The sequence below is a fragment of the Numenius arquata genome, chromosome Z (assembly GCF_964106895.1).
Source record: "Numenius arquata chromosome Z, bNumArq3.hap1.1, whole genome shotgun sequence".
Lineage (NCBI taxonomy): Eukaryota > Metazoa > Chordata > Aves > Charadriiformes > Scolopacidae > Numenius > Numenius arquata.
This window is the reverse complement of record NC_133616.1, coordinates 39,716,770-39,744,110: the sequence shown is the minus strand read 5'-3', so window position 1 is coordinate 39,744,110 and position 27,341 is coordinate 39,716,770. Positions and strand designations below refer to the sequence as shown.

Sequence of the window (27,341 nt, the reverse complement as noted above, 5' to 3'; positions counted from 1 at the left end):
CAGTTGTCTACTATCCCAGTATTTGTAGAAATGAAAAACAAACAAACAAACAAACATAAATAAATGCTAAAAGAAGAGTAATGGTGCAGGTGACTTGCAGTCTACAAAACAAGAATGCTTTCTAGAAGAGTTTCTCTCTGGACATGCTCAAGTTAACTGCCAATGTTGTCTGGTGCTTTTTTTTGGTTACCACCACTCTACTTGCTTGTAACTTAAAGTAGGTACTGATTCCTGCTCTGCCAGTTACCCCCATTAAGTTGAAACTCTTCTGTTTTGTACATTGAAAAGCCCTTTGATGCACAAAGTGTATGAGAGTAAAAGTAGATATCTACACTGCCTGCATGGCCAACTCTTGCTTATTCTAGTTTCTCCCTTCGAAGAAAGAAGAGGAGGAAATGGACACTGTGAGGAAGAACCCCTATCCTGCTTCTTTCCATTGGTGACATAATTAAAGGAACTACTTAATATGAATTGTCCTGGAAAAATTGTGACAGGAAAACATCCTTGTAGTCCTTCTGGCTTTCGTCTGTAACTGTTCATGTGTAGCAACCATCAGATATCTGCCTTCTCTGTCAGCCTTCCTGCCTTCATTTCTCGCTGCTCATTTTCATTGTCAGAAGAAGAGGACTGTCACCAAAGTCTATGAATACACCCTCTGGTCCACCTGCCATTGGAGGGACAGGGGCATTGGGAATTGTAGTTGTTGCTGTCCATTTGGAACATCTGTGGGATATTTCTAAGATGTTGGGGTCTTGGTTTGGTTATTTTCCCTGTTACTTTAAAGCTAAAGGTTTCTAAGAGTAAACATAGCTCTTGTACTCAGTGCGTACTGAGCTATGACATGAGACAGTGATATTTATCTTTGGAGTGTACATCCAAAAAGTTAAGAGACCAGTTAGCAGCTCTTCGATGTAGCATGTGTGCAGGGAGATAATATAATGTACTGTGTTAAGGATATAGTTATATAATGCCTGCACTGACAAATCCTCAATTGTATCACTGACACTTCTTCAGAGAGAAGGTTAGGGAAAATTAACAGTGACTTTCCTTTCAATTATTAAACTGATAAATATTCAAATACACTTCTAAGACCACCCAGATGATCATCAGTATCATTCAAATACTAAAAAGTCAATACCTCACCTAAATGTGTGCAGAACCAGGAATGAGATTTCTGAAGTACCCTCCTACCATCTTGTTGTTAATAAAATTAAAGAGAGTGGAGCACAACCTGTTTCAGTTTTTGCATTTTTAAAAATAATTATTCTTAAAAAAATGAAGAAAACAGAAAGTTATGAAAACATTTTCTTTTTAGGGGACAAGACTTAAAATAGCCTCGGTATACTAGAACCTATTGTAGCTCATGGAGTGCCTTTGTTTGAAGGGCTTTCCTGCAATACAAACATTGTTTAAATATGTTCAAAGTTAATAATAACCAACAAATCATTAAACAGACTTTGTTTAACAAACCAGAAGCCAAAAGAAAGAAAGAAGTTAAAATAGTTACATAGAACAATTTAGACATTAAATCATTTCTGGGAATCAGAGGGGCACAGTTCCTGCTTATATTTTCTTGCATTCATTATAGTACCTCTGTAGAGCCTGTGAAAGCTACTTTATCTACATCCATGTGGTGAGAAATTGCTGCTCCAGCAGTGGGTCCAAAGCCTGGCACAATGTTCACAACTCCAGGTGGAAATCCTGCCTGAATTGAAAGAGAGAACCCTGTAAATTTGGGAAGGATAATGACTAGAAGAACATATCATATAGTCTTAATTCCCTTTTTAGTTCTCCAGCCACCTTTTCTCAGGCATACAGTTATTCTCAACCCTAGAGCCCCAAATGTGTTCATTCTTACATAATTTATGCCCTCTTTTCCTCACTTATATTTTAGGCTATAGAACTGGCTCTTTTTAAGAAAAAGCAACAAAACATTTGCTTTTAGTTCTTATTCATTGCCACTGATAAGGAATAAAATTATTTTTTCTTTTCTCCCCATAGGATGTGTAAAGAAAAAGATTGCTTAATTTCATGTCTGCTTCATTAAAGCTATTTGAATCTTCCTGTGTGCTTGATGACTTCTACTCATTGTCCCGCATGCTAAATGGAATTTAATTCATGACCTGCTGACCTACACTGAAATTCCATTAAGAATGATGTAAATGGTACTTCAAACTCAACATCTTTGTTTATTCCTCTGGATGTGGGTTGAAAGTAGAAAGTGGGCAACATGAGATTGTACAGCACAGAAGGTACAGATCAGCCACTGAGCATGAGAAACCTGACTACCTGAGATATGCACATTTCCAGTATTTATAAATTTTCTATTTAAAGAGGCTTTTCTTGTGAGTCAAATCAAACCTACTGTTTCCCACCAATTCTGTATTAGTTATGTTCCATTCATAGGCAAAATAAGTTATTTTCTTCCAACAGCTTGTCAGGAAAACTTCCATGGATGTGTGAAGTGCAACTGGATTTCCTGTCAGTTTATATAGCAGCTACAGGATCTCAATGGCAGTTACGAAGCAGAGCAAACAGAATTAAAAGACCAAAAAGATGCACCTCCTGGATTATCACTTAAATTAGTCTCTTTTTAGCATTAAACAGGACTTTGGAATTACTTGCAAAGGTTCTATTTTCATTCAGAAAATAGTGAATTTGAGCTGGTGAGTTACAGCTTGTAAACATCATGCCCTGCCTTATGGACACCAGACAATTACTTATGTTCAAGCAACTTCAGTTCCTTGCAGGTTTATGATCAGATATGCTCCATCAAAACTTTTTATGCTCATTTAATAGTCTAGATTAAAGTTTACCCTGGAACTGATGAGATGATGAGGTTCCTTCTATTTGCTTAGCATTGTGTTTCATACTTAATTTGTAGAGAAAAGTATGAAGAGTATTATTTATGGGACTAATTCACACTGTGTTACTTTGGGCATTTAATTTCCACATTTGTATTAGAAGATATTGTCTAGGTATTAGCAAAGAAGCCTTCTGAGGACTATTAAAAAGGATAGTGAAGATTACCAAAAGTTAATAAATTATTTTTTTTCATGTGGACACTTGAGAAGTAGATCATCAGAAATTTTCACAAAAAAAGTCTAAAGGAGCTACTGAAATGACCACTGAGGTTTTGATCACTGTCAGGGATTTGGGCACCAACTTCATTTGGGTAATCTGGGTGTAATTTGAAACTCAACTAGATTTGGGTGAATAAATGTTGAAGGACTTGATAAGATAAATATTTGTCTGTTTTAAAGCTCCACAATATCCACCAGATAATACACCAAATACATAAAACAGTTATACGCTTCTCATCCAGTTGAACACTTAATGAATGGGTAAAATGAGACTCATCTTGCCTTTTATTAAAAATACTCTGGTGTTATAACAGTTACTACCACTCTGTAACTGTTGTAAATGTGCATACAAAGATGACCACTGATCACATTTCCACTTATGAGCTGAGGAAATCAGAATATCAGAACACATATTTCATTAGACTCAGAGCAGAACTGAGTTACTTTCCCTGAAAAGTTCTTTTTTCAGAGAAATGTACTTTCTGGTATTTAAAGTTAAAAATTAATAGAGAAAGTATTTCTGATATATTTTTTAAAACAATTCCTCCTCTGCAATATTATCTAATAGCATTTACTATGTCATGCTCCTTCCTGGTAGTCATTTAGTTTCTGTGAAATATTAACACATAACGAGTCAATATGCTCTGCTGAATCATTGTTTTGAAGCAGAATAATAAAATGTGCCAAGTCATTTTCGTTAACACTCTGCAAGGTTACTGCGCCGGTGATTATTGACATCTGTGCCAACTCTTCAAACATGTTAGATTACATTTGTTGATTTTATTGGGAAGCAAGATAGCTGAACTATTTAACTGTTCTTCGTTGGGTATTTGCTGGGCTGGGCACAATAGTCAACGTAACTTTGGAGGTACTGGAGAAACTACCATGCTCCTTGTGTTCAAGAGTGCAAAGTGTATTCTCCCAGTTTCTGTGTGAAGAGAGTTCACCAGTTTGGCAGCAGTCAACAGTTCAATTTTACATCTCCCTGTTAATAAAAAACCCAGATGGATGAAAGGTTTGTTCAGTTAAAAATATATATATATAAAAACAATAATAATTAGCTGTACAAACAGGTCCTTTCTGTGATAACTATGTTAATATAGTAATTGCTACTGAACTCTAAGTACTCTGCTCTTGGCTCCTTGTTTACTTTTGCCTTTGAAAGATACTGTGCTTTTGTAATACAAATATGTTTGCCAAGGAATGAAGTTTACTAAATTGCTATGGTGGATTTTTTTTTTTTTTTTTTTTTTTTTTTTGTGCGTGTGTGGACTAGGCTGAAAGATATGCATGCTTTTGCCCTGGATTTGCTTCAGTGGTTAACAGTAAGGTAAGCTCCATAGTACAAGGCCACACATGCAACGAGAAGTACTTGCAGAGGACAGTCTGGCTTATATTACCTCTGTGGCCCTTCAGCTTCACTATGTTCTTAGATTTCTGAGAAAGGCAAAAAACTGTTGTTGCTGATTTACCTCTTTAATTAAGGATCCCATGTAAAGGGCAGTCAGTGGAGTTTGTTCTGCTGGTTTGACCACCACCGTGTTTCCACAACAAAGGGCAGGGGCAATCTTCCAGATGAACATAACCAATGGGAAGTTCCACTGAAAGACAAACAAGAAGGTGCATCCTATTTCTCATACATCACCAAAATGCTTTCTGTTTTTTGTATGATAATAGCACAAATTGTCAACTGGGTGGTTGAACTCTTTGTTGAACTCTTTTCAGAATGAAGATATTTTGCAAAAAGCAACTGACAAACCGTGTTATACAAAGACCAGTGATTTTGGTGTATGTGAGTCCAAGGGATCCAAAGTTTTAGTTAAAACCTCAAGAGACAGTAAATGTACTCCTCTAACAAAGCCTTACAGAAAGTTGTTGGACTAGTGGTGAAATTGGGAGTTTTGCTATCTTAAATGATCACAGTCATCAGCAATTCAGTTTTCTAAGAGAAAACTGGTAATAACATGTAACGCTGCCCCTGTGCTCTTCCCTGGAGGTTTCACTGGCAGCTCTCCATTGTGGTCAGTCCAGCTGGACAGCAGAGCAACTGACTCCTTTGGACCCCTTATTCAGCAGTATGAGGGACAATGTTGCTGGGGAAAAATGATTTGCCCCTTTGAGAATATTTCTAATAGTTTTGGAAGCATTGGGCCCATAAGCCTCATTACAAAAGATGCAGTGTGCCTTACCTTTACAAAAGTGGGGAAAAAGGCAGTTAACAGTTACCTATCATGTCAGAAAGGCTTGGAGGAGACACATGCAACTGTTCTTTATCTCTCTCCTTATCTGATTTCAATCTCACCCCACCCCCAAAAATTACAAGAGCACAAATAACACAAAGTAAGGGATTACAGGGTTTTCTGAATCTTCATCATTAAAGAAGAACTGTATGAGTGGGAGGGAAATGGAATTGTTGACCTAGCAAAAGTGTTTTGTGACATTCAAATAATCTACAAAGTTTTCAGTTTATGTGAAAAACTCCAACTTTTTGAGTTTACATTTCAATGAAGTGAAAATAAAGATATACTCAGAAGTCTTCGAACATTTTATAAGGGAAGTCAGCGTTTGTACTAACTGCTTATACCTCTAGAATGCAATTTTTTTTTAAAGTGGCCACATCTAGTCTTCTAGTGGTCTAGTTCTTTAGCATAACTTGAGTCTGAGTGCTTTACTTGAGATACCCTGTGCCTGACATATAAGAGAATCTAAACCAGCAGATTCCCAAGTATGAGGCTGGATACATATTCCAATGATGTCTAAATCAATGTGGTGGTAAAAAGAGATAACACCTCTGCAAGCTTAACTGAAAGACATCAGGAACATGTGTGGGACACACATGGCTGAGCAAACCTGATAGACAAGCCGAGTATTTCAGCATCTGGTCGTCAAGCAGGTCAGGTCAGGCTGCCCACGGCTACCACGTGCAAAGAGGTGGGTGGATTGAGAGTGTTTAGCACATATAACCATTTTCACAACAACCCATTAAAGCTGTGTAGATCTCACAAATAAGTTTAAAAGTTGAGTTCCTCAGTGTTTTGGATGTTCAGACTCAGGCAGACTTTTTGAATCTTCACTTCAAAATTGGGAATTTAGACACTGAACAGGAGCTTGGGAACATATGGCTTAGTATCACTGTGGTTATTGGGCACATTCTTTGTGTTGTTACTTGTACCATCTACATGGTGAATGACTCTTAGTCATAAGCAAAGATCCAGCTGTCTGGACGCTGTACAGAGCAGAACAGACATTCCAGGTCCTAAGAAGCTTATTGTTAATAGGCTGTAAATATTACCCTCTCCTACTTGTTTATTTCTAATTCTTTCAGTTCCAGCAAAAGACAATCCTATCTTTTAAACTAATCCATCAATCAGCCTTTTGAGATTTATTCTCCCTCCATATAAGGGGAGAACAGAGATGAGACTGGATTGGACTGACTCATCAAAAACTCTATGTTGCAGAATTTGATGAGTTCTCAGGACAGTCTCTATCTTTTAGGATTTGAAAGTTTCCAGTTGGTAATGTTTCATAAATGCACTTGCATAGACAAAATTTCAAAAGCATTTCCATTTGTAACAGGAACATTTCTGTTTTACATTTTTGTAAGGCTCCAACTTACAGGAATAATTTGGCCACAGACGCCAATAGGCTCATGTCTTGTAAATGTAAAAAAGTTTCCATCTAGGAGAAGAAGAAATAAATTAGATGTTCAGAAAAAACATTTGTGAGAAACAGTTAAATCAGAAAGAAGATAAAGTTGGATACTAAACTTAGCTGGATACAATTTTACTTATAAATGATATTTTCAAAATCTTAACTATGCAAAAAAACAACCATAAAGTACATCTGGATTCAATATCTACTTTCTTCATAGCTCCAAGGTTTGATTCTGCCAGTCTGACTGACTTTCTGCAGTGATAACCCTGCTTCTCAATATGGTATGCACAGCACACCAATGCACATTCCTCATTTCTTTTTCTTTTATCACCTTTGTTTTTGGAAAGTGCTCTTTCAAAAACTACTTCCAATCCTAGATACATATAAGACATTTTTTTAATATTTGATCATAGCTTAAATCAAATCCATTAAGTATAAAATTCTCTTTGATTCAAATAAACATGTGTTCCATTAAGCCTAGGATAGAGATCTATGTGATGCAAAAGAGTTGGAAGTATTTATCACTCTAGTTTTCCGTAATTCCTTCTTTATTACCATTCTTTTCTTTGTCCTTCTGAGAGAATGAAGCTAGAAACAATGTTTTCACAGAGCTGCTTAATGGGAGAGGGAACGGAATGAAATTTCAGCAAAATAAAGGAATGTTTCCTCATTCCTATCTCTTAGTACTCTTCTTAATACATTATCCAATAACTGAAACAAATATTACTGTTTGCATTAATCTTAGCTTTAATAAGCAAATACCTGGTTTTCATTACTGTACCATTGTATAAATTATATATTGCTATACAAAAGTAACCTATCAGACTTCTTAGATGTACCTACAGGCTAAAATCTTTTGGTTAATAAACAGTACATATTAGCGGTGTATAGAACAAGAAATAAATGTGAATAACTGCACTAAATGCTTAAAACAAACACTATGATAAATCTTAAATAACCTATATTAAGAACTATTCAAAATATTTTCCATTTGAGATATTTTTTGTGTTGCACAACTTTTAGAAAAAGGTATTTTTTTACAGATCACATTGGCTTCAGTCCTGTACTTTTGTTATCTATAAACTACTCACCCATTGGAACGGTACGCCCATGGATTTTATCAGCCCAGCCCGCACAGTACCGTAACGTTTTGATACAGGCACCTAAATCCATTAGGTAGGCAGTGGAAAAGAGTTTCCCACCATCAATGGCTTCCATTGTCTGCAGACAACAGCAATTACAGAGTTAATATCAAATATTGATAGTGGTTCTCATGCTTGTACTTTGTCACCTAGCTTTTGGTTTCAGTTCAGAGGTTTTCAGCTTTAGTACAAACTTTTGGGTTAATTCCACTCTGAAGCATACTTAACATTTGAAAAACCCAAGGTAGTGATTTACAAATGAGAAATTTTCTTGATGTTTTATTCACAGTGGGCTATGCAAATAACATGATCATGGCACATTTGTAATGTTGAGATGTTCTGAAAAAACAGTAACATTCCTCCCATCTGAGTCAGTTACACTGTTCTTGTTTATCTTACATATTCTACAAGTGTAGATGAAGAAATCAGCCAGGAGTCTGTGCAACTAACTGATGCAAATAAAATGGGTGGCCTCCCTCAGCCTATTTGCTTTGACACCCAAGGTAGGCAGTAGTTTCCTGGAAATCGCTGTCACATTAACTTAGGATCTTGTGGTTCTTAATTATTAAGGAACACCTTTCTAGGCACTTAATTAGCAACTTATATGAGGAAGAAGACTCAAAGCATAGAATAAAATACTCCAAATATACCTTGAGTGTTTGGTGTGCAAAGGAAAGATCTGAGCCATCAAGAACTCTTAACTTAGAAAAATTCACTATGACAAATAAATATTTACACAGAAGAGACTCTCTTTTATTGGCTAACTACTAATGGAGATAACTAACATATTTGAAGCCAGGCCTGATTCTCCATAGCATGATTCTCCATTCCAGGCAGATACAAACGTTGAGAATAATAATCAGCAAATATTCATTCAACATCTACAACTTTTCAGTTGATCAATTCTCTTCCACCCACAGTGCTTTAATGATCCCACAGAGATACCAGCCCTAAATAGGGTTGATTTCCAGCCAAATCTAGGGAGGATTTATGCCATTCTAACATCCCTATATTGTTGGGACATCTAGTTAAAGACCATTCTCAAGTTGTTAAGTAGTGTCAACACCTTCTTGACACTGTTGGAATTTTTTTCTCAAGTTTTTCAGCACAGAGACACTGGAGACCTTCAGCTCTGTGAACAATCCTGTTAGGATACTTAGTAGGAAAACCCCTAACTACAGTTTCAAGATCTAGTCAGATCTTAGACACATTGCAAATATAACACTTGGGAAGAGAACAAAAAAAATGCAGAAGGCAGAAATGCTTGATGGCTTTTAGCATCAAGGAACTGATTAAATGAGATACGCTTTTGTCATTCCAGGCAATATATCTGGCACTGTGTTGTTCTGTGTGGACAAGTGAGAATATTCTTCCCTGGTGTCAAACTTATGAACTCTATAGCTGTGAACATCACAACAGACTGAAACATAAGAAAAAATATTCTCAGTGGCTCTTTCAGTAACCTGCTTTTACTTATTCTTCCAGTAGGCTACCTATAGGGCTGTTGAGCCTCTGGAGCTTCAGGAGAGGCATCTTACCATTTTATGAAACACTGAAATGGAATAATTTTGATCCTGGTCAGATGTACGAATATTGAAAAATGTATTTACAATGAGCTTAGGGGTCTATTTTGACTGCTAGTGTTTACAAGGCTATTTGCTATTCTACAGTACTAGTTCTGCAGTTAGGATAAGCTGTGAGTGTAGAAAATCTCTCTCCATTTTCACGGTCTGGAAAGCACTTAATTGAAACACATTTTATATAAAAGGGAAAAGTAGTCAATAGTATAAGTAAGGTGTAGGAAATAAAAACAGTCAGTAAAATATAAACTTGGGAGGGGTCCCAGAGAAAAGAAATACTTTTATATTATGAAAGTGGCAAATGGGAACAAAACCTGAATGCTTCAACTTTCCTGTAGAAAAAAAGATTATTTCTCCATCCTCTTTGCATGTGTAATGCCTTAGGGTGTACAATAAAGAAGTAAATGCCAGTTTACCAAGTATTTAACTGACAAGAGGACATACTTTTCCTATGAAAAATTTAACTCCCTTAAAATTATGTCTCTCTCAACTCCAGTAAATCTACTGTTGTTACAGACACAAGTTCTAGCCATCCAAGTTTTCTTCTGAGAAACTGGGTGATCATTAGTCCTTATCAAGGCAACAAAATTCATTTAGAGAAATAATTTGGTTGAAGAAAAGTATAAATTTGACAGTTGTAGACTCTGGAGTTCAAGGAAATAATGTCAGTTCCTTTGAATTTTCATTTTTCTTTTAAAAACCTGTTTGGGATGCATGCAAGCTTCTTCCTATACTACAGCCATAAGGAGTATTGCCCCCACTGCCCACAGTAGAATGGGCAATAAATTCTTTGCAGGTTTTACATATTTTGAAGATTTAAGTTTTATGAGCTTATCAATGATGTGAATGTAGCTAATGGCTAAATACTTCAAATTGTGACTAGATCAATCTGAGTGACGATCCTGAGTGCTGGATACTGCTTTCCTGCTCTCTTAAATTTTTAACACTGTTGGCAGAAAAACAGGGTTCATCTTCAGGATAGTGCAAACAACTATCCTGCCTAAATGTTAATTCCAGAAGGTGCTTGAAAAAGCAAACATATCGTCTTAATGGTAGCATCATATGTGGACTTTAAAACAAGAATGAGGGGTACTACCCTCTATCAAATCAGTGATGCATTTTTATTTTAAATGTTCTTTGTTGCTTTAGAGCACAATCAGTAGGTGTTGGTGCTATAGCCTATGTGTCTGCTGTTAAGAGTGGTAAAATGACCAACACACAGTAGGTGGTAAAGGCAGGACATCATTCCTCACCCGTATATTCTTCCTACTGATAAGTAATTCCCTGCTGCTTTTGGTTCTGGTTCTGGTTTTTCACTCATTGCCAGTTGCAAGCTGGAGTTAATGAAGGACCAGTGCTAACAAAATACATAGGCATGAAATTCAAAATTTCTCCCAGTTTTGACTTTATCGTCTGTAAGACTTGAGCCAGGCTTTGAGTTTAGGCCTTGATTCAGGCCTTGGTTTAGTGAAGTATTAAGGTGGTCAATGTTAGTGTGTCCTTAAGAATCAACAATTGAAATTGTATTGATTGTAGGTGGCCTAAGTGTCATCTTAAAGCTCATCAAATACTCAAGTACTTCGTGGATGTGGGGTGTTAGTAGACCAGAGTGCAAGCCATGTTAATAAGGTCCATTTACAATACTGTAGAAACAGAAGTATTGAGACAGCCTGACTTTCCAAGGATTTAGTATCTTACGCTTGCTTGCTTGTATCTTTCTTTAAAAATCAGGACATAGGCTTTTTTCCCAGCCTTTTTGTTCATATAGCATACTCACAGCTAAAATCAGCCGATCTCTTTCAACTAAGTCGGCTAGTTTATTCAAGAGCCTTCCTCGCTCTGAAGCATCCATTGTACGCCAGGGTGATCCAAGCTCAAAAGCTTCTCTAGCAGCTTTAACAGCCTTGTCAACATCTGCCTGTGGGGAAAACAGAGAAACTTTTATAATCAATAATTGATTCTATCATCAGTCTTGTTGGTTGTTAAATGTGCAAGGTGTTCTGCAAGATAAATAAGAGACACCAACCCCAGTGTAATCAGAATTAGTACAGTAATGTCAGATACACAGGTAATTTTCTTTCCAACACTTCTGCTATCATTTCAGCAATGTGAAGTTGTATGACAAACAGATGGGTTCTCAAAGCTTCTAAAATAAAAACATTCTAAGGAACTCCATTTTTAAAATTTACATTTTCAAACCCTCTGCCTTCTTATGTCTGTAATTGGGGATACACCCACCAATTACACTGCTGATGCAATTCAATCTCTTTTGCATACAAAGAGATGTCCAAATCTGTAAGTTAAATATTTAAGTACTCAACATTATCCAAAAGTATCCAGTGGTATGATGAAGACCGGGTTAGAAAAATCTGTTCCTTAGAGTGTTTCATAAAATTTATGATTGAGGAAGACAAATCAATGTATTTGTTTTCAAAAGTTTTAAGGAACATTTGTATTTAGAATAAATTTTAACAATTAAATCATTGACCAGGGTTAAAATGCTAAGCCTAAATAGTGTGAACTCTAAGCATTGTCTTTGCAGTAAGCAAGCTAAATCGTCAGTGCATTAATGTTTTTTATAGCATAATTTATTATTTATCATTTGTTTTTTGCTAAAGCAGAAAAATCTAAAATTAATTATATGAAACTCTTTTCTGTGTAAGGCTGTTCCAGGATACAAAAACCCAACTAATAATCTCTTGAGAAATGGCTTTTAGTACTTGGAATTTTTCTATATTTCACAATTTGCATAAAAGTTTTCTCAGGAAAACAGTTTTTTTTAAAAAAAAGGAGGTTTATCCTACTTTTTTATTAGAAATTAAAAACAAATTTCAAGGAAAAAAAAGGAGGAATGTATACATGGCACATTTCCCTGAGTAATTTGCATGCATTGTTTAAAGGATTTCTTTCAAACATTTTTTTTTTTTGTAGTGCTGATTGCCAGAATAACCTCAATGCAAATCACTATTGAGGTTAACTAAGTCAGCAAAGTTAACTAAGTCAGCCCCAAAATCAATTGTTCTAAGTTTGAACCGGATCTTGAATCTTTAACTGGTGTTCGTAGCCAACAACCAATTTTTAAAAGCCAGGAGTGGGGTGAGTAAGTGACTGGAAAACCCAGCACAGATATGCTAGACAGGAGGCCCACGGAACTTCGCAAGGTTTTTTCCAGGAAGTTTGGGAAAAAGATGGGAAGGATCTCTACAAGTAGCACAGTCATTAGTATAGGGTAATACTGACCAGTCACTTATCTCAGGTAGCTGCAATCTACTGGACTAAAAAGAATTACTTTTCTTCAGAATCTGTCAGAATGTCATCAATACCTCATCACTTATTTATGACCCAGAAAACCATATTCAATGAATATTTAATTCATTCTAGTTTTTTCTGATCTCTTTCTATCATAACTGTGCTACAGCTTTCCAACTTGATTTAGGGTGCATGCCTTGGCCTTTACTGGAAATGAACAAGTGAAAAACATAAGTCATACTTATGTGAATAATGTAAATGAAAACTAAATACAGTGCCAAGTGTTCTTTCTACTACAAGTGCAGAAATAATTTAAGCCAAGAAAGATTATATAAAGTCAATATAGAGCCGTGAATGAAAAGAAAAAAAAAATGTTCTTCAACTGTATGAAATTTAATTTGGGTATATAAATCTACACCACGAATATAAAGGCTGATAACTCCTTCCAGAGCTAGTTTAGACTTTTACAGAAATATATTTACTTTACATCGCACTGACCATTTGTTGAGCTGTTTTTTTTATTACTAGGGGCCTTTAGGATTAGCAAATGTAGCTTGAAAGAGCCATCAAACTGAAAGGAAAACAGTTCCCACCCACATGTGTGTCTGTGCTTTGTAATCTCCACTTGTTTTTTTTTAAATACCACTGCAAGGCAGTGTACAGCCCTTTGTCAAGCCCATTGTACACACAAATTAAATTCCTAAAATCTCTTGGCTCATTATCTAAAGACTAGGCTCTAGAATATTAGGTTCACAATGACTGTGTAATTTACTAGATTTGTACATTTCACTTGGCAATTTAGTTAATAGCAGTTGTCATTACACATTAGTTTGCAAAATTATTGGAGAGAAAGCAAACCTGTGTGTTGAACAGTATTATCTCTTTATGTAACAAGTCGTTAGATTGCTTGTAAGGAATGAAAGCTCCAAAAAATTTTGAATGGTAAGTGAACAGTTGCAGGTCATGAGTAGTTTAATTTGAGGATGATCAAATATCAGGCCAGCCTGATTTGCAATGTAATTTGGTTTTTAAACACTGAAAAGAGAAGAAGTAGAAGTAGCATTTTACATCAAAAGCATCTGAGGTTCTAGTGGGATACGACTCAGCAGTTAACAGCATGCTTATGAAATGCTTTGGCTGAGAACAAAAAAAGCCTGAAATAATCTCAGTGACTCTGAGCACTATGTACAAGTAACTGGGACTAAAGAAAAGCAAGAAGGTGGCATTTGAAGAACTCACTATTAGACATATCAAATGATTAAAAGCCAGATTCATGCAGACTTTCTCAGCCATCTTTGTCTAATAAAAAGTTTTAAATGGGTCTTCACTATTACCTTCTTAATAATGTGTAGTGACTATTGCTCCTGTGCTACACAGATAGCGTTTGAGCCAAAGTTTACCACGAGATTCACGATGAAATTGCAGAACAGAATAACTATGATTCAATGAGCACAGGATGTTGAATGAACTGGGTTTCTATATATTTCTCAAAAGAGCATTTCATTTCAGAGTGAATCTTTGTACAGGAAATTAAAATATTCTGAAAGGATTCTGCTTATTATATTGTCAGGAAATTTTTGGTGAGTTTATAGCACAGATAAATGGCTAATAAGTTTTATAATATTTCTCATGGATATAAAGGTATTTAGTGGACATTTTGCTACTACATATAATGCACACTTGTCATACAAATCATTCTAGATATCCATATTTCTTGACTAAAATGAACATCAGATTTCTTTTTTTGATAAATATAAGAAAATTTTCTCACTTTTGGATGTAAAAATTTTACTTTGAAGGGCAAAGTGTTGAAAATGAAATAAATGTTTGCAAGAACCAAAAAACTAATTATAAAAATAATTTTATTTTCAGTCACAGTTATCACTTTTTGTATACATGTGAACGGGAAATAGAACATTCATTTCTCATACTTAATTTCTCAGTGTTTATAAAAAACTTATTTGGTCATAGGTTTTAAAACTATTGAAGCAACATTGTCTGTTCTATTAAAAAAACTAACCCCTTTACATGATAACTTACATTTAAAGTATATTGTAGTACTAGGAAAGTCCTTTTCAGCAGAAAAACACATAATACAACAAAAATACAGAGCTGTTTATTTGAGAGCTTATATTTTCATTATATTTTTGATTATGTGGCATCTATCTGTAATTTTCAACTAAGAAACCTCAGAAATATAAAAACTAAATGTTTGTTTATAGGTGCCAACTACCTTTTTAGTCCTTCACTTAAATTCATCAATTCAACAAGCTGTAAGGAAACCAGTTTTGATGGAATTTGTGTCTATTTGATAGGTTACCTTCAGCTTCAGAGTCTCTATTAGGGCTATGTTCCAATACATTTTTCACAAAACCAAATTTTTGAAGGGGGCAGTAATGAGAAGACATATTCATAGCTAAAAATGCTGATGGTAATGACCATCTTTGCAGAGTCTGTGTGGGAAAATATCCATATTCATCCATTTCATGTTATCTATAATGAAAAGCCTCGTATAAATGTGTAATGAACAGATTACATCACTGTGTAAGGAGGAGTCAGGAAAAAATAACAAAAAAAATAGCCCCAAACAATTAAATTATTAGATGTCACTAATCAAAGATAACAAAGAATTGATATTATTAACAAAAAATATTAACAAAAATTAAAAATTAACAAAAAATAATTCTTCAGAACTTTCTTCATATGAGCAAGGTCCTAAGAATAAAGCAGTTTTTCAGTATCTGTTTACAAACAATATTAAGGCTTCATAAAAAAGCTAAGAATTATGTTTGCAGCAGAAGACATACGGGGTGGGTATATCTATGAGGTGATGTTTTACATCAGCAGAGATAGATGCTTGTGGTCTTCCTGCTTTTAAAATGCAGAATTAAATTTAAAGCTAGAATCAAGAGCAAGAAAGAAAACCCTACCTTGTCGCCTTCTTCAACCTCACAGATTTTCTCTTCATTTGCAGGGTTAAAGACTTCAAATTTTTTACCACTGACTGCGTCATGCCACTCATTGTTTATAAATATCTGTAGAAGAAGATACAGTGCAACAATATCAGTAACATATATATATCTGTTGTCTGTTGTCTGTTATCTGTTTGAATGAATAAATCTATCTTTCATAGCTGAGAGCTGCTTGATTGATACCTAAATTAAAATTGGAATAGCTGTTTCTACGCTATTCTGAAGAAAAGTGAAATCACATATGCATTTAACCAGGAATAGCTTTTTAAAATTAACTTCATTTGGAGAAGCAAACTCTCTCTCTCCATGATATCTTCACTTTGTTTTGCATCATAAAAAGATGATGTTACAAACAGGTCTTCCGTCTCTCAAACTGTGATGTACAAGGGAGGTAACAGCCCAGTCTGACCTACTTAAAACTACCTGGGTTTTCTACGTTCACAGGGTTGCTAACGATGGAGTGCCTTTCAGTTACAGGCCTCAACAGAAGTAAACCCAATCCTTGGATTTAGTATATACAGTGCAGGTAGTATCTTGGAGAACACTACTTCGTTTAGTTTTGCTTTGATTTCTCGTCACTTTCTCCTGCCGAAAAAAAGAAAAACCCAATAAAAAATAACTAATAGTATGTTTTTCTGAAATTAGTCTAGGCTATAAAAAACCCACCACAATGAATTGAACGATATAAACGCTGAAGCTGAATAAAAAGAAAGAAACTATACTTCTGTATTTTCATGTTACAGAAAAAAAATAATTAGAGATTAAGGAGAGGCTCTTTTCTTTTTCACCAAAATTCTTTGGCTTTGTGGATTGGTGTGTCACTGAATATAACCCTAATCAAGATTTAACAGCAGAAACATAGTGTTCTTAATCTTTTGCAGAAAAAAACAGAATTTACTCCATTAAATAAAGATAGGAATCATGAATCAAGAGGAAATGGCTGATGTATTCACCAGAAGTACAATGTTAGCTAACTCAGAGAAGGCCTAGACTGTCCTTGCTGTTGGTAGCTGGTGCATTTCACAGAGATACTCTTTTAAAAACACTCTTAGCAGCCCAAACTGGGAGAAAAGCCCTCTCTCATATATAATTGTTACCTTGAAAATAAATTGAATAGCTTTATTGATGAAATTTCTTTAATTGCTATTTTTCTGTCTGTCCTAATCTTACAAGGAAAGGAGGACTAGCCTTTCAGATTGAACCAGCACATACCACAATGTTTATACTGGCCAAATTAAAATGTCTAAGGGCTGACAATGAGGGTAATTTCAAGGGTGGCTTATGGGGCAAAGATGACTGGTTCTCATCTATGCATATAACCCTATACAACCCAATATGTCCTAGATGAAAGTATATGGAAAACAGTGGCACTTCTGATCATAGTTTTCAAAGACTTCTTTTAGAAAAACTATTTGCAGGATCTCAATCTGAACATTTTCACATCACAGTGCTGTTATTTCCCAAGAGCTGTAGTATGGATACCAGAAGTAGGGTTGCACTGTATTACCATAACCCTGCACTCAGCCTGTGAATGTAGTCATACAAACATACAGCAAATGTGGTTGTTGACAATATATATGCTCTCACAGCTCATCAGGATTACAGCTGATGGTCATGTATATGTGAGGGCTCTTTTCTCTCCCCTCATAGCTTCTCTGCAAAACACCAGGAAAAAAACCTCTCTGGTTTTGGTCTTCAGCACATGATGCCGTTCCTGCTTTTGAAGGGTGAAGCTACTTACCTCGTACAACTTCAGGCTTTGACAAGATAATTCTTGGGTAACCATTTTAGCTATCATTGTTTTATAACCAGTATGACTATGTTCTGTTTAAAGTGATCATAACCTTTTAATGCTATTTATTATTTATTCAATAATTTCTATCAATACCCTGATTACCTCCAATATGATGTCATACTGTGTTTTGCAGAGAAGCTTTGGGAGCAGCTATTACTTGCGTAATTTTGATAATTTTTCATACTTTGTTCCAACTCTGAGGATCTCTGTTACACCTCTACACTGAATTCCCTCAGCACCACTACTCTTGATTTTCCAACCTCCCAGACATCGCCTAACCACCTTTACTAATCTGTTGCCTTCATGTAGAACAGCCATATACCAGGAAACCCAGGCCATCATGCATTGCTTATTTAACTGTTTTCTCATGACTTTCACCTGACAAAGACTAGGAAAAAATCTAACATAAAATCAAAATAAGCTAAAATAGTGCTTTCCTCACTCTTGCTAGAATACCCTGTTCTTTTATAACCTATTTCAAGCTTTTCCTAATGTCAAACTTATAGCTATCAATTAAGCACAAAAGAACAACAATTGCACAGCAGCTGACCTATACCAAAGTTAATCATAATAGCTTACCCAGCAGCAATGAAATTGATATCCACAGTTCACATAATAAATGTTAGGAACTGTATCCTTGCTCAAAGATTAAACTTTTATACTGGCTGAAAGCACATTGTGTACTGAATTTACTTTGCATGGCTAGAACAAATACCATCAATGCTTGATTGCAACATTGCTGGTACACTTAGAACAAGACCTAAACAAAGCAAGGTGGGCATTGTTGTTTCCCATATTGAACTTTTAATGATTGTTTTGTGGTATAATAGCCCCAGAAATTCAAACATAGGCCCTTTTGTATGGGGATAAGTAATTGGCAAAGGTACAGTTACAGCTGAAGGAATAATTAAAAATTTGAAATCCTTATAAAGTCTAGATATGTCTCATACAAGAATACTTTCTCCAAAGACAACACAAAATTCCCACCATGTCTACTTTGCTTTTACTATTAATTTTGTTGCCTGTTTGGTATGGCACTTTCCTTCTCTTTCAGGCTCTGGTGTCCTAATTTCAGTTATAGTATATATCCCTTAAAAATATGTCCAAAGATGGTTTTGGGACTGAGCAGTCCTGCATCTCTCTAGGTTTTTGGTTACTGAATATTAATAAGACTCTTTCTGAAATCTGTAGACATTAGTCTTCTTTTCAATTAAAACAAACAAACCAGGAAATAAACCACTTCAGTTGTTCCTGAAAAATCAATATTTTTCAACAGTGTAAGGAAAATATGTCACCATACACACTATTCCAAAAAGGTAAATGTTTTTTATTAAAAGATGTACTTTATAACATTATTAAAATAAATATAATATTTCTGAATTTTCTGTCATATTAAAGATGATACAAAACAAATTGATTCAGCAATTTTAAAGTGACAGAGCATAAAACAATCTATTAAAAATATCCTGTAATTTAGTTGTAGTTACTAGGAAATTCTATGATATTACACAGCTGTGAAAATTTGGAGGGCAAGCAGAGTAAGGCTAAGGAGCTCTGGGTGATATTTGAGGTACTTATCCCTATTTACAAATGCAGAAGAACCTGGGCCTTACCCATAGGTGCACAAGATCTGTTCTACCCTAGAGCTGCCATCTCTGAGACACGGCTGATGAAATTGTCAAAATGAGTTAACTTTTTATTTCTGACTCTGTAGATTAGCCTAGAAACAGAGAGGAAAACCTCATGGGAAAGATCGGATACATGGCACAGATGTTGAAAGGAGGAGGCTTTGTTGCTACCAAGTGCTGTGTACGTTGTTCTTTAAAGTAGACATTATATTGTACACACTCCAATCTTAACAATACATGTCATCCTCTGTCTAACCATCTCTTCATCCTCTGGCTTCTGTTCAGTGCAGGAATGGGATCCCCACTTTAAGCTACCCTACCAGTGCATGAGCCCACCTTCTTCCTGCTGATGGGCTGGTGCTCTCCCTTCTCATTCTCTCCCAGTGCCACTGCGATGATTGCATGTGTGAGATCTTGATTGTACTTGTCATCGAGACCATGGCAGGCTCTGACTGACTGTAGCAGGTATTTTGTGCCCAAACTGTGCCTATCTTTAGTGTTATGGCATTTTGACTGACCTTTAGTCACCGGAGCTTAGCTGTGAGACCAACTAGCAGCAAAGACATGATTCCCATTTCCATTAGGATAAAGCAGAGCATAAAGGAGCTACTCTGTTACTGCTCAGAGTAGCAGGAATATTTAGATAGAAAACAAGAAAATACTTGGGGGCAGGTGAATCAAAGTAAATTATTGCTTTGCTTTCAGGACAAAGTCAAGACACCAAAACTGCAAGATAAATGTTTTTTGTTACAGAGACCAGGGTTTTAAACCCTATAACCACATACATAACGAAAACATAACAGCTTTCAGGGAACAGGTTTTTTGCATATTATTGAAATTGCTCACACTGAGTGTCTGGGTAGCTGTTAATAAAAGATGATAGTTTGGCAATAACTATCAAGTTCAATAAAAGTATTATCTCTAAATGGGTATGGTAACAATTTGCTATTAATATATTCCTGTATATTTCAGCTTGTTTATATGGGAGCACTGTATACAGAGTGCCATTGCTGCCTCCAACCACCAGGACTGACCAGCAAACTCCTGATATAACAAAAGCTGCCAGGGAAATAAATATGTAAGTCCCTGGAAATTTCAGATATGGGATGAATTTGATTATAGGAACATCCACACAAAATTCTGACTGTTATGAATGGGCAAAGACAGCAGTTAAATGGTTAATATGAAAAAAGCCATCTTTAGTAACTAGCTACATTGCCAAGAAAAGAGACAAAGTAAAAGGTAAATATTAATATAACACTGCTATGATGTTACAGTATGCCAAATTCATATCTGTCTCTGAAAGGAATATTATCAAAACATACCATTTTTGGAAGTTTTTAAAGTATTTGTTTAAATACTACATTTATTGCACCAAGCAGTATCACCCATAATATTAGTTTAGAATATTGTTCTTATTAATGTTTCTAATACCATTCCCATTTAAAGCATAACTTCATTATATTAAATATATACACAACATTGTATCAGGGTTGTATAAATCAAACTATCCAGATGTCTTCTGTATGCTAGATAGCAGGCTTGCACATGCAGGTATGAAAGACAGGAAAAAGAAGGAAAAATTCAAAACTGACAATGTGAGCAGTGTTACCTACATTGCGGGCAGCTGCCTGTGCATGCAGCCACGCTTATTTACTGCTGTGGAGTGTATGGTGCAAACAAACATGACGTGGATCTCTCAATCCAGGCAACATTGAAGTACCAGACAACAGCAGCAGCCTCTGGTGACTCCCCTGCCCTGCTGAAGAGAAACATTTGCAATCATCTTGCAATAGGTTGCAGTGGTCTGTCTGTCAGGCAGAACTCCACTGCAGCTGAGGGGTTTTTTTGTGCTCATTTATGAGACATAAATGTGAAAGACCTATGCTTCTGTGGCATATGCTGTGCAGAAGGTTGTCTGTGATGACATGAGACTTAGGGCTGCAAATTTATTTTGCAAGGAGTTAGAAATGTTGTTGCAGGCATTTTGTAACTTTTGGTATTTTTAGGAGAGGAGACAGTATTTATTTCAACAACCCGAAGAACTGATGACTTTCAGACTTCTTTGCACTAGAATTAGGAATACAAATTTCTTGTGGATGGAACTGCACACTACTAAAGCTTAGTATTTAAAACAGAGCCCAGGTAACAGGCTATTGCAGGCAAAAAGCCTTTGACAGTCTTTATTTCCCAGTGTCAGATTGCAATAAAGTCTTAATTATTTGAAATGATTGATTTCAGTTCAGACAATCTGATATCATTCACTATTTGAGATTGAAGTTATCTTCAGGACTACAGTATTTCTGTCATTGTTTAGACAGTTGATTTGCTTACTCAAGTGACCTGAGCAGAGAAGTGGGAGACAAGACCTGCTCTTTGCTTTTCTTTGTTATCCCAGTGCTTTTTTTCCCCCTTCAGTCCTTGAGTATTTTGAAAGGATTGTGAGTTTGTTTTGTAAAGTATCTGCTAGATAGGAAGTGCCATATTTGTGTGTGTGCAGCATGAGGAAAGAAAGTATTTGACTCCAGATAACTTTATCTCAGATAGACCACACCATAGGTATGCTGAAATAGATTTTAGGGCCTCTACACTCGGTGCCATCACCTTGTGAAACATTCTTGCTGCATCTTCCTTAGAATAAATATCCTGGTTTTGTGACTACAAAAGGGGCAAAGCCTGTACGGGGTTTCAGGCCTCAGTGCTTCTGTTGAAGTGACTTAAAAGTGTAGTTTAGAGAAGAAAATACTTAATTTCTGATGTTGCAAATTTCCTATACATGATCCCATATTCAGCATCTGTTTACAAATTTATTCTCAGTCAGGGAAGAATTTTAATGTAATTCACTATTATTGTAATAAACTATCATCCATACTACAGAGATGTAGCCAAGAAAAGTAATAGAACTATCTAAAATGTGGACTATCCCAAACCTAGCTATTAATTTTAGCTTTATAAATATGGAATGTAATGTCTAATCTATCTTCTCTTTAGACACCAGAAACTTACAGTACAAGAAAAAGCGTAACCTCTTTCTACCATATATCTGCCCCCAGACAGCCTTCAACTCTTGCTATGATAAAGCTTTTCACAGAATCACAGAATCTTTATGGTTGGAAGGGACCTTTGAGATCATTGAGTCCAACCACAAAAAAAAAACAAAACAAAAAAACAACCAAAAAAAAAAACCCAACACACAACCACCCACAACCACACACCATACCCACCCACCCACAAACAGACACAACCCAACAATCTCAGGCACCAGAGCATGCCCTGAAGTGCCATGTCTACACGTTTCTTAAATACCTCCAGCGATGGTGACTCCACCACCTCCCTGGCAGGCTCTTCCAGTGCCTGACCACTCTCTCAGTAAAGTAATTCTTCCTAATATCTAATCTAATCCTCCCCTGCCACAACTGTTTTTTTCTTGACAATGATCTTCAAGTGAACCCAGCTTCTTGTTTTGCAGAGCTAAAAGCTATCACCAAATTTCAACAGCTGCTCAGCTGACTGCTCACAAGCTTTTGTGTGCAGACAGTAAAGCAGGGAATGGCACCACCAGTGTTCTTTTCAAGGCCAGGAACAGTGAAGAGGCACCAGGGCTGTGGCTGGGCTCCCACATGCTGATGGCAATTCAGCATCACTCTGGTGAAGTGATGCACAGTGCTGAAAAATTGTTGGATTCTATTCACACCTGCTTGTATAGATTGTGAGAGTCATTCAGATATTCTTGAGTTTGATGATGGAAGTAAATCTTACAGTTACATCTAAGCCTGAAAGAGATTTGTGGCCCAAGAGGAGGTTCATTTCAAGTTCTGCAAGTTCTGATTTACTAGTCCCAAAATATGTCATGGAGTCTCACTCTATTCTTCAAGCAATATAGTTAAAATATGTTAAATTATTTAGAGCTACTAAAGGTTGAAATTGTAAACTTTGAACAATATATCAATATAGAATACTTGCCATGAAGTCTCTTCCCGCCCTCCCCAACCCCCACCCCATCCCATGTTTTTACAAGGTTGACATTTGACTAATTTTGATAATATTTCATGTAACTTTTTGTCTCCTTGGAATTGTATGTCATTATTGGTGCAGGAATTACTTTTTACTGCTACAATGAACTAATAATCAGCATACTCTTTCTATTAATTATTTATTTAAACTTCTGATTTGTCAGTTAATGGTTTTGTATCTACAGCTGAACTAAAAAAGAGCATGTTTCTATAGTAGCTTTATAGCTGATAAACTTTCCCCAGATATACTAAATAAATTTTTGTGGTTTTACCCCTCATCTTTGTTTCTGAAGCAAGCTATTGCAACATATGTGATACTCGCCTAGAATTTTTCTTCACTCAGGAGTGAAGAAAACCCTTCCACGCTTTCTGATATTCCACATGCAGCTTAGTGAGAGAATGTGCTACTGTTTTCTCTCCCTCATGTAATTTGACAACCTAATAATTAACTAACCTGAGTTTCTCTGATTAAAGAAACACCACAGGGATTAGTGTATGTGAAAGCATTATGACAGAAATCATTTGTCAAACAATCATTGTCTAATTCCTCAGTGTTGGTTAAGTAAAGTATTTGCTAGTACATTTTTAGCCAGTTACCAACAGGCATTCAGTTCATTGGAATATCTTTAAAGGAGATTCAGATATGAAACCAATTCAAGATCACTTTGTGGTTCAACATCCAATCCAATTTAGCTGTTTAAAATGCATTCAATTAAATTATTGAATTTCAAACTCCCTGAAGACTGCTTAGTTTTATGCCAAATCTGAAAGGCATAATCTGAAATGTAACCATACCAACCTATAGATCCATAGATATATGGAAATACTTAATTAAATGATCTCTGTAAAAGGCCCCAAGTGATACCTCTCACAGAAAATGAAATAGAGAGAGTGTTAAGTAAAAAGAAAGGTCCTTGGAATATCTCCTGCAGACATTTCTTCACATCTTTGTGTGATGGCTGTTGATATTATGCCATAGTAGAAAAAGAGAAAATTGAGTTTCCAGAGCTGAGGGATTTGCTGATGTCCAAGATGCTTCAGACAGAAAGATTAATACATCAAGCAGTAATTAATGCTTCCCTCATCTTGATCTTTCCAACATAAATAGTCAAAACAATCCCACACCCCATGTTCTAACTTTTATGTGACAGGAGAGGAACAGGATGGGTAAGAATACAAGAGTGGAAAAGCTTTATTAAGTTGTGGGATGACTGCTCCGTATGGGATGACATTTCTATTATCCCATCTCCCTATCCCTCAGTATACTGTTGTGCCTTTCAGACAATCCTGAGTGACATTTCAAGAGAGGAGGAAAACATTCCAAAAATCAAGCCTCTTCAAAGGTGTATTGGATTTGATCACTTGTGGGTATACACTTCCGCAACAAGTGGATTTGCACATTATATGCAGTTTTTAAGGAAGTGGTACTTATTGTCAAGGCAAAAGAAACATGTATTTGCTATGTGACAGTCTCCTTAATTGCACACTATAGACATTTCAGCCATGCTGACTGTCTTGTGGTTGCTTTTTGTATTAACGGAATAGGTTTTTGCTAACTAAATGTATTACAAGGATGGAAAAGTTTACAGGAATTTATGTCTTGCATATTTTGTTACAACACATTTCTAGCACATTTCTGAGCTGACATTTTGCTCATATTAGTTGTTTTCCTTTGGAAAAATAAAAAAAATCAAACAAATGAAACTAGTTCCTGGAACAGCACTGTGACATAGGTACTAAAGTATCTTCTCTGAATAAAGTTGGGTAGGTTTTTTGGTGGTTTTTTTTTGTTTGTTTGTTTTTGGTTTGTAGTTGTTTTTGGGTTTTTTTTAGACAGAAAGAGCAGTAGAGAGCTATCACATGGCAGGACTACATATCTTTCATAGCTGGTTAAATATTTACAAAGTAAGGTCATTTGTGGTTTATTCAAGAAAGACATGCATTGAAATCTGGTTAGGTTTCTTCCATGAAAAAATAGGATAGAGTATAATTCAAAAGAACTAATCTAGATAATCACTGAACACCTTGCTTTTGGAAAAGAAAATATGCAGTGGTTTTCATAAATAAAATTCATTTCCATTGCAATGATAAAGAGAAAAAAAATTAACAGCAACTGAGGAGTCTCCAGAGAGAAAAGGTCCTTTCTGATCAATTATTCTACCTGAATGTTTCAGAGGGCAGAATTTCAATATTTTCTGCCAACGGTTCGTTCATAGTTCTTACAGATATCTGCATACTATGATATAAAATAGGCAAAGGGTCTTTTCAAACTGAGAACACAAGCCTGGATTCAGACCTTCTTCATCTGTGTATTTCTAACTGCATATGGAAAGAATTTGCTATTACAAAAAGTTTATGGTAATATTGAGTGATTAGTGATGGCATACTTTGTCTGCTATATTGAAAGTTACTTATTTAAGCCAAAAAACAAATTCATTGTTGCTAAGAAAAATATTTGAGTGAAATGAATTTTATTTTAGTTTCATTTTCACACATCCCTTTCCACATAAGCTTATTTGGTATAATTATTTATATGTTTGTAATACAATGCAATACGCTAACATTTTAATTTTTTCTCACTGTTCTGAAAAATAACATAATAATAGAAACTTTTCCTCTTTTGCTCCATTTATACTTTCTGAGAAACTTATCACTGCAGAAAGTTTGTTTCAGGAGAAAAACAACTACATCAAGTGAAATATGAAATATCACACTTCCTGAAATACTTAGGTTAAAAGGGTCATTGAAGATTAATTGATAATATGTATAATATGAGAAACAGGTCAGAATAAACATTTTAAGCACTGATTTACTGTTGCCTCCATGGTTCATATAAGATTAAAATGAGCACATCCTACTGCCTGAGCTGAACGCATAAGAAAAATTGAGAAACACAAACACTACTAACCTTGGTGTATTTAATTTTCAGATCTTTGAGTGGCTCTGGCAGCGCTGGCAAAACTGGAGCAGGATTACTGTCTGAACCTTGCTTCTTCATATTTTCAGTTGAGGAATTTGAGGACGTTCTTGAAACACAGGTGAAATAAAGTATAAGGAAAGCACAGTGATTTTTGTCCTGACTGAGCTCTTAGCTTTATTTGTGCTTTTTTATCTGTACCAGCTATGGTATATTTGCATACAGGAATATGATTGGATGAAAGAATTCATTGCAAAGAGAAAATGACACTACTTATTTTTAAGACCAAAAGCAACAGCCTTTTCACCGAGCTGAGACCTCGATGAAGCAAATGCTGCTGAAGCAATCTGTTTAGCCAGGCACTACAAATTTCTTATTGGGGACACAGTTTAAGGCCACATCGTCTTACCTGTGAAATTGCTTTCTCTCAGCAGGCAGGTTCCCAGACTTTAAGTGAAGTTCTTCATGTACTTGAGGGCAGCTCTGAAGGTAAAGACAGACTTGTTAGCTCTGGAAACAAACTAAGCCTTTCTCACTGGACAGTTGGCAAAAATATTTCCCAGAGCTGAGAAGTGTTCACTATAAAACAAGCCACCTTAAGTTACACTTTAATATGTACAGAGTACATTATAATTCCTGTAAATAATACTTGCTTTTCAGATCACAAAGATAAGATCATTGGCTATGACCACTGATGACTACGGTCACACAAAATGCTCCACATGTTTTTCAAGAAACGTGAAAGTAGGACAAAATTGATCAATCCAGAAGAAATAGTCTGTGGGTAGAACCAAGCAAAAGCTTGTTGTTTTTTTCCAGATAGCACCAGAATTTTAAGGACAAAATTTTTACTCCAGTACTCTTTGTAAAATCCGAGTTTGTGCCTTTCAAAACAAATTATTTAATAGACAGGACTTTTCTACCCAGGGTAGATGCATATATGTCCAGTTCTGATTTTTCAATGACAAACATGCCTCTGGTACTGGTAAATCATTTCATAAGGCAGAAGAAACTCCTTTCTTCATTAAGTCCTACCTTTTCTGATGAATGGTATCACAGAACAAACTGGAACTGAATTAACACTTGTTTTTATATGCTGAGCTTCTGATGTATGCAGAATGGATTTGTAGAATAGAAATAAAGAGAAATGATCTTATTGCTTTCATAGTGACTACACAGATGCTTGAAAAACCCACTGAGCTCAGTTAATTCATGTATCAGGTATCATCTAAACCATCTGGCAATGAAGACTTCATTGCATTTAAGTGATGGATGATATAGGACCTATGTCCTATATCGTGAGATTAA

The 27,341-nt window shown here is 35.7% G+C and overlaps 1 protein-coding gene across 3 annotated transcripts in view; it reads right to left on the bottom strand.

Moving 5' to 3' along the window:
• ALDH1A1 (aldehyde dehydrogenase 1 family member A1) overlaps positions 1-26,135 on the bottom strand; it is a 37,044-nt gene extending 10,909 nt beyond the window's left edge. Inside the window, exons 1-7 of one of the 3 annotated variants that reach the window (XM_074165663.1) lie at positions 26,025-26,135; positions 15,639-15,743; positions 11,237-11,377; positions 7,829-7,958; positions 6,700-6,761; positions 4,556-4,684; positions 1,592-1,705 (exon numbers count right to left, since the gene is read on the bottom strand). In XM_074165663.1, coding sequence (XP_074021764.1) covers positions 1,592-1,705; positions 4,556-4,684; positions 6,700-6,761; positions 7,829-7,958; positions 11,237-11,377; positions 15,639-15,743; positions 26,025-26,114 — 771 coding nt within the window. In that variant the 5' untranslated portion in view covers positions 26,115-26,135. Of the gene's footprint in view, positions 1-1,591; positions 1,706-4,555; positions 4,685-6,699; positions 6,762-7,828; positions 7,959-11,236; positions 11,378-15,638; positions 15,744-17,659; positions 17,672-23,482; positions 23,492-26,024 lie in introns of those variants that run through there. The other 2 variants (XM_074165665.1, XM_074165664.1) reach the window with 2 other exon arrangements.
• Positions 26,136-27,341: the final 1,206 nt, after the last annotated feature.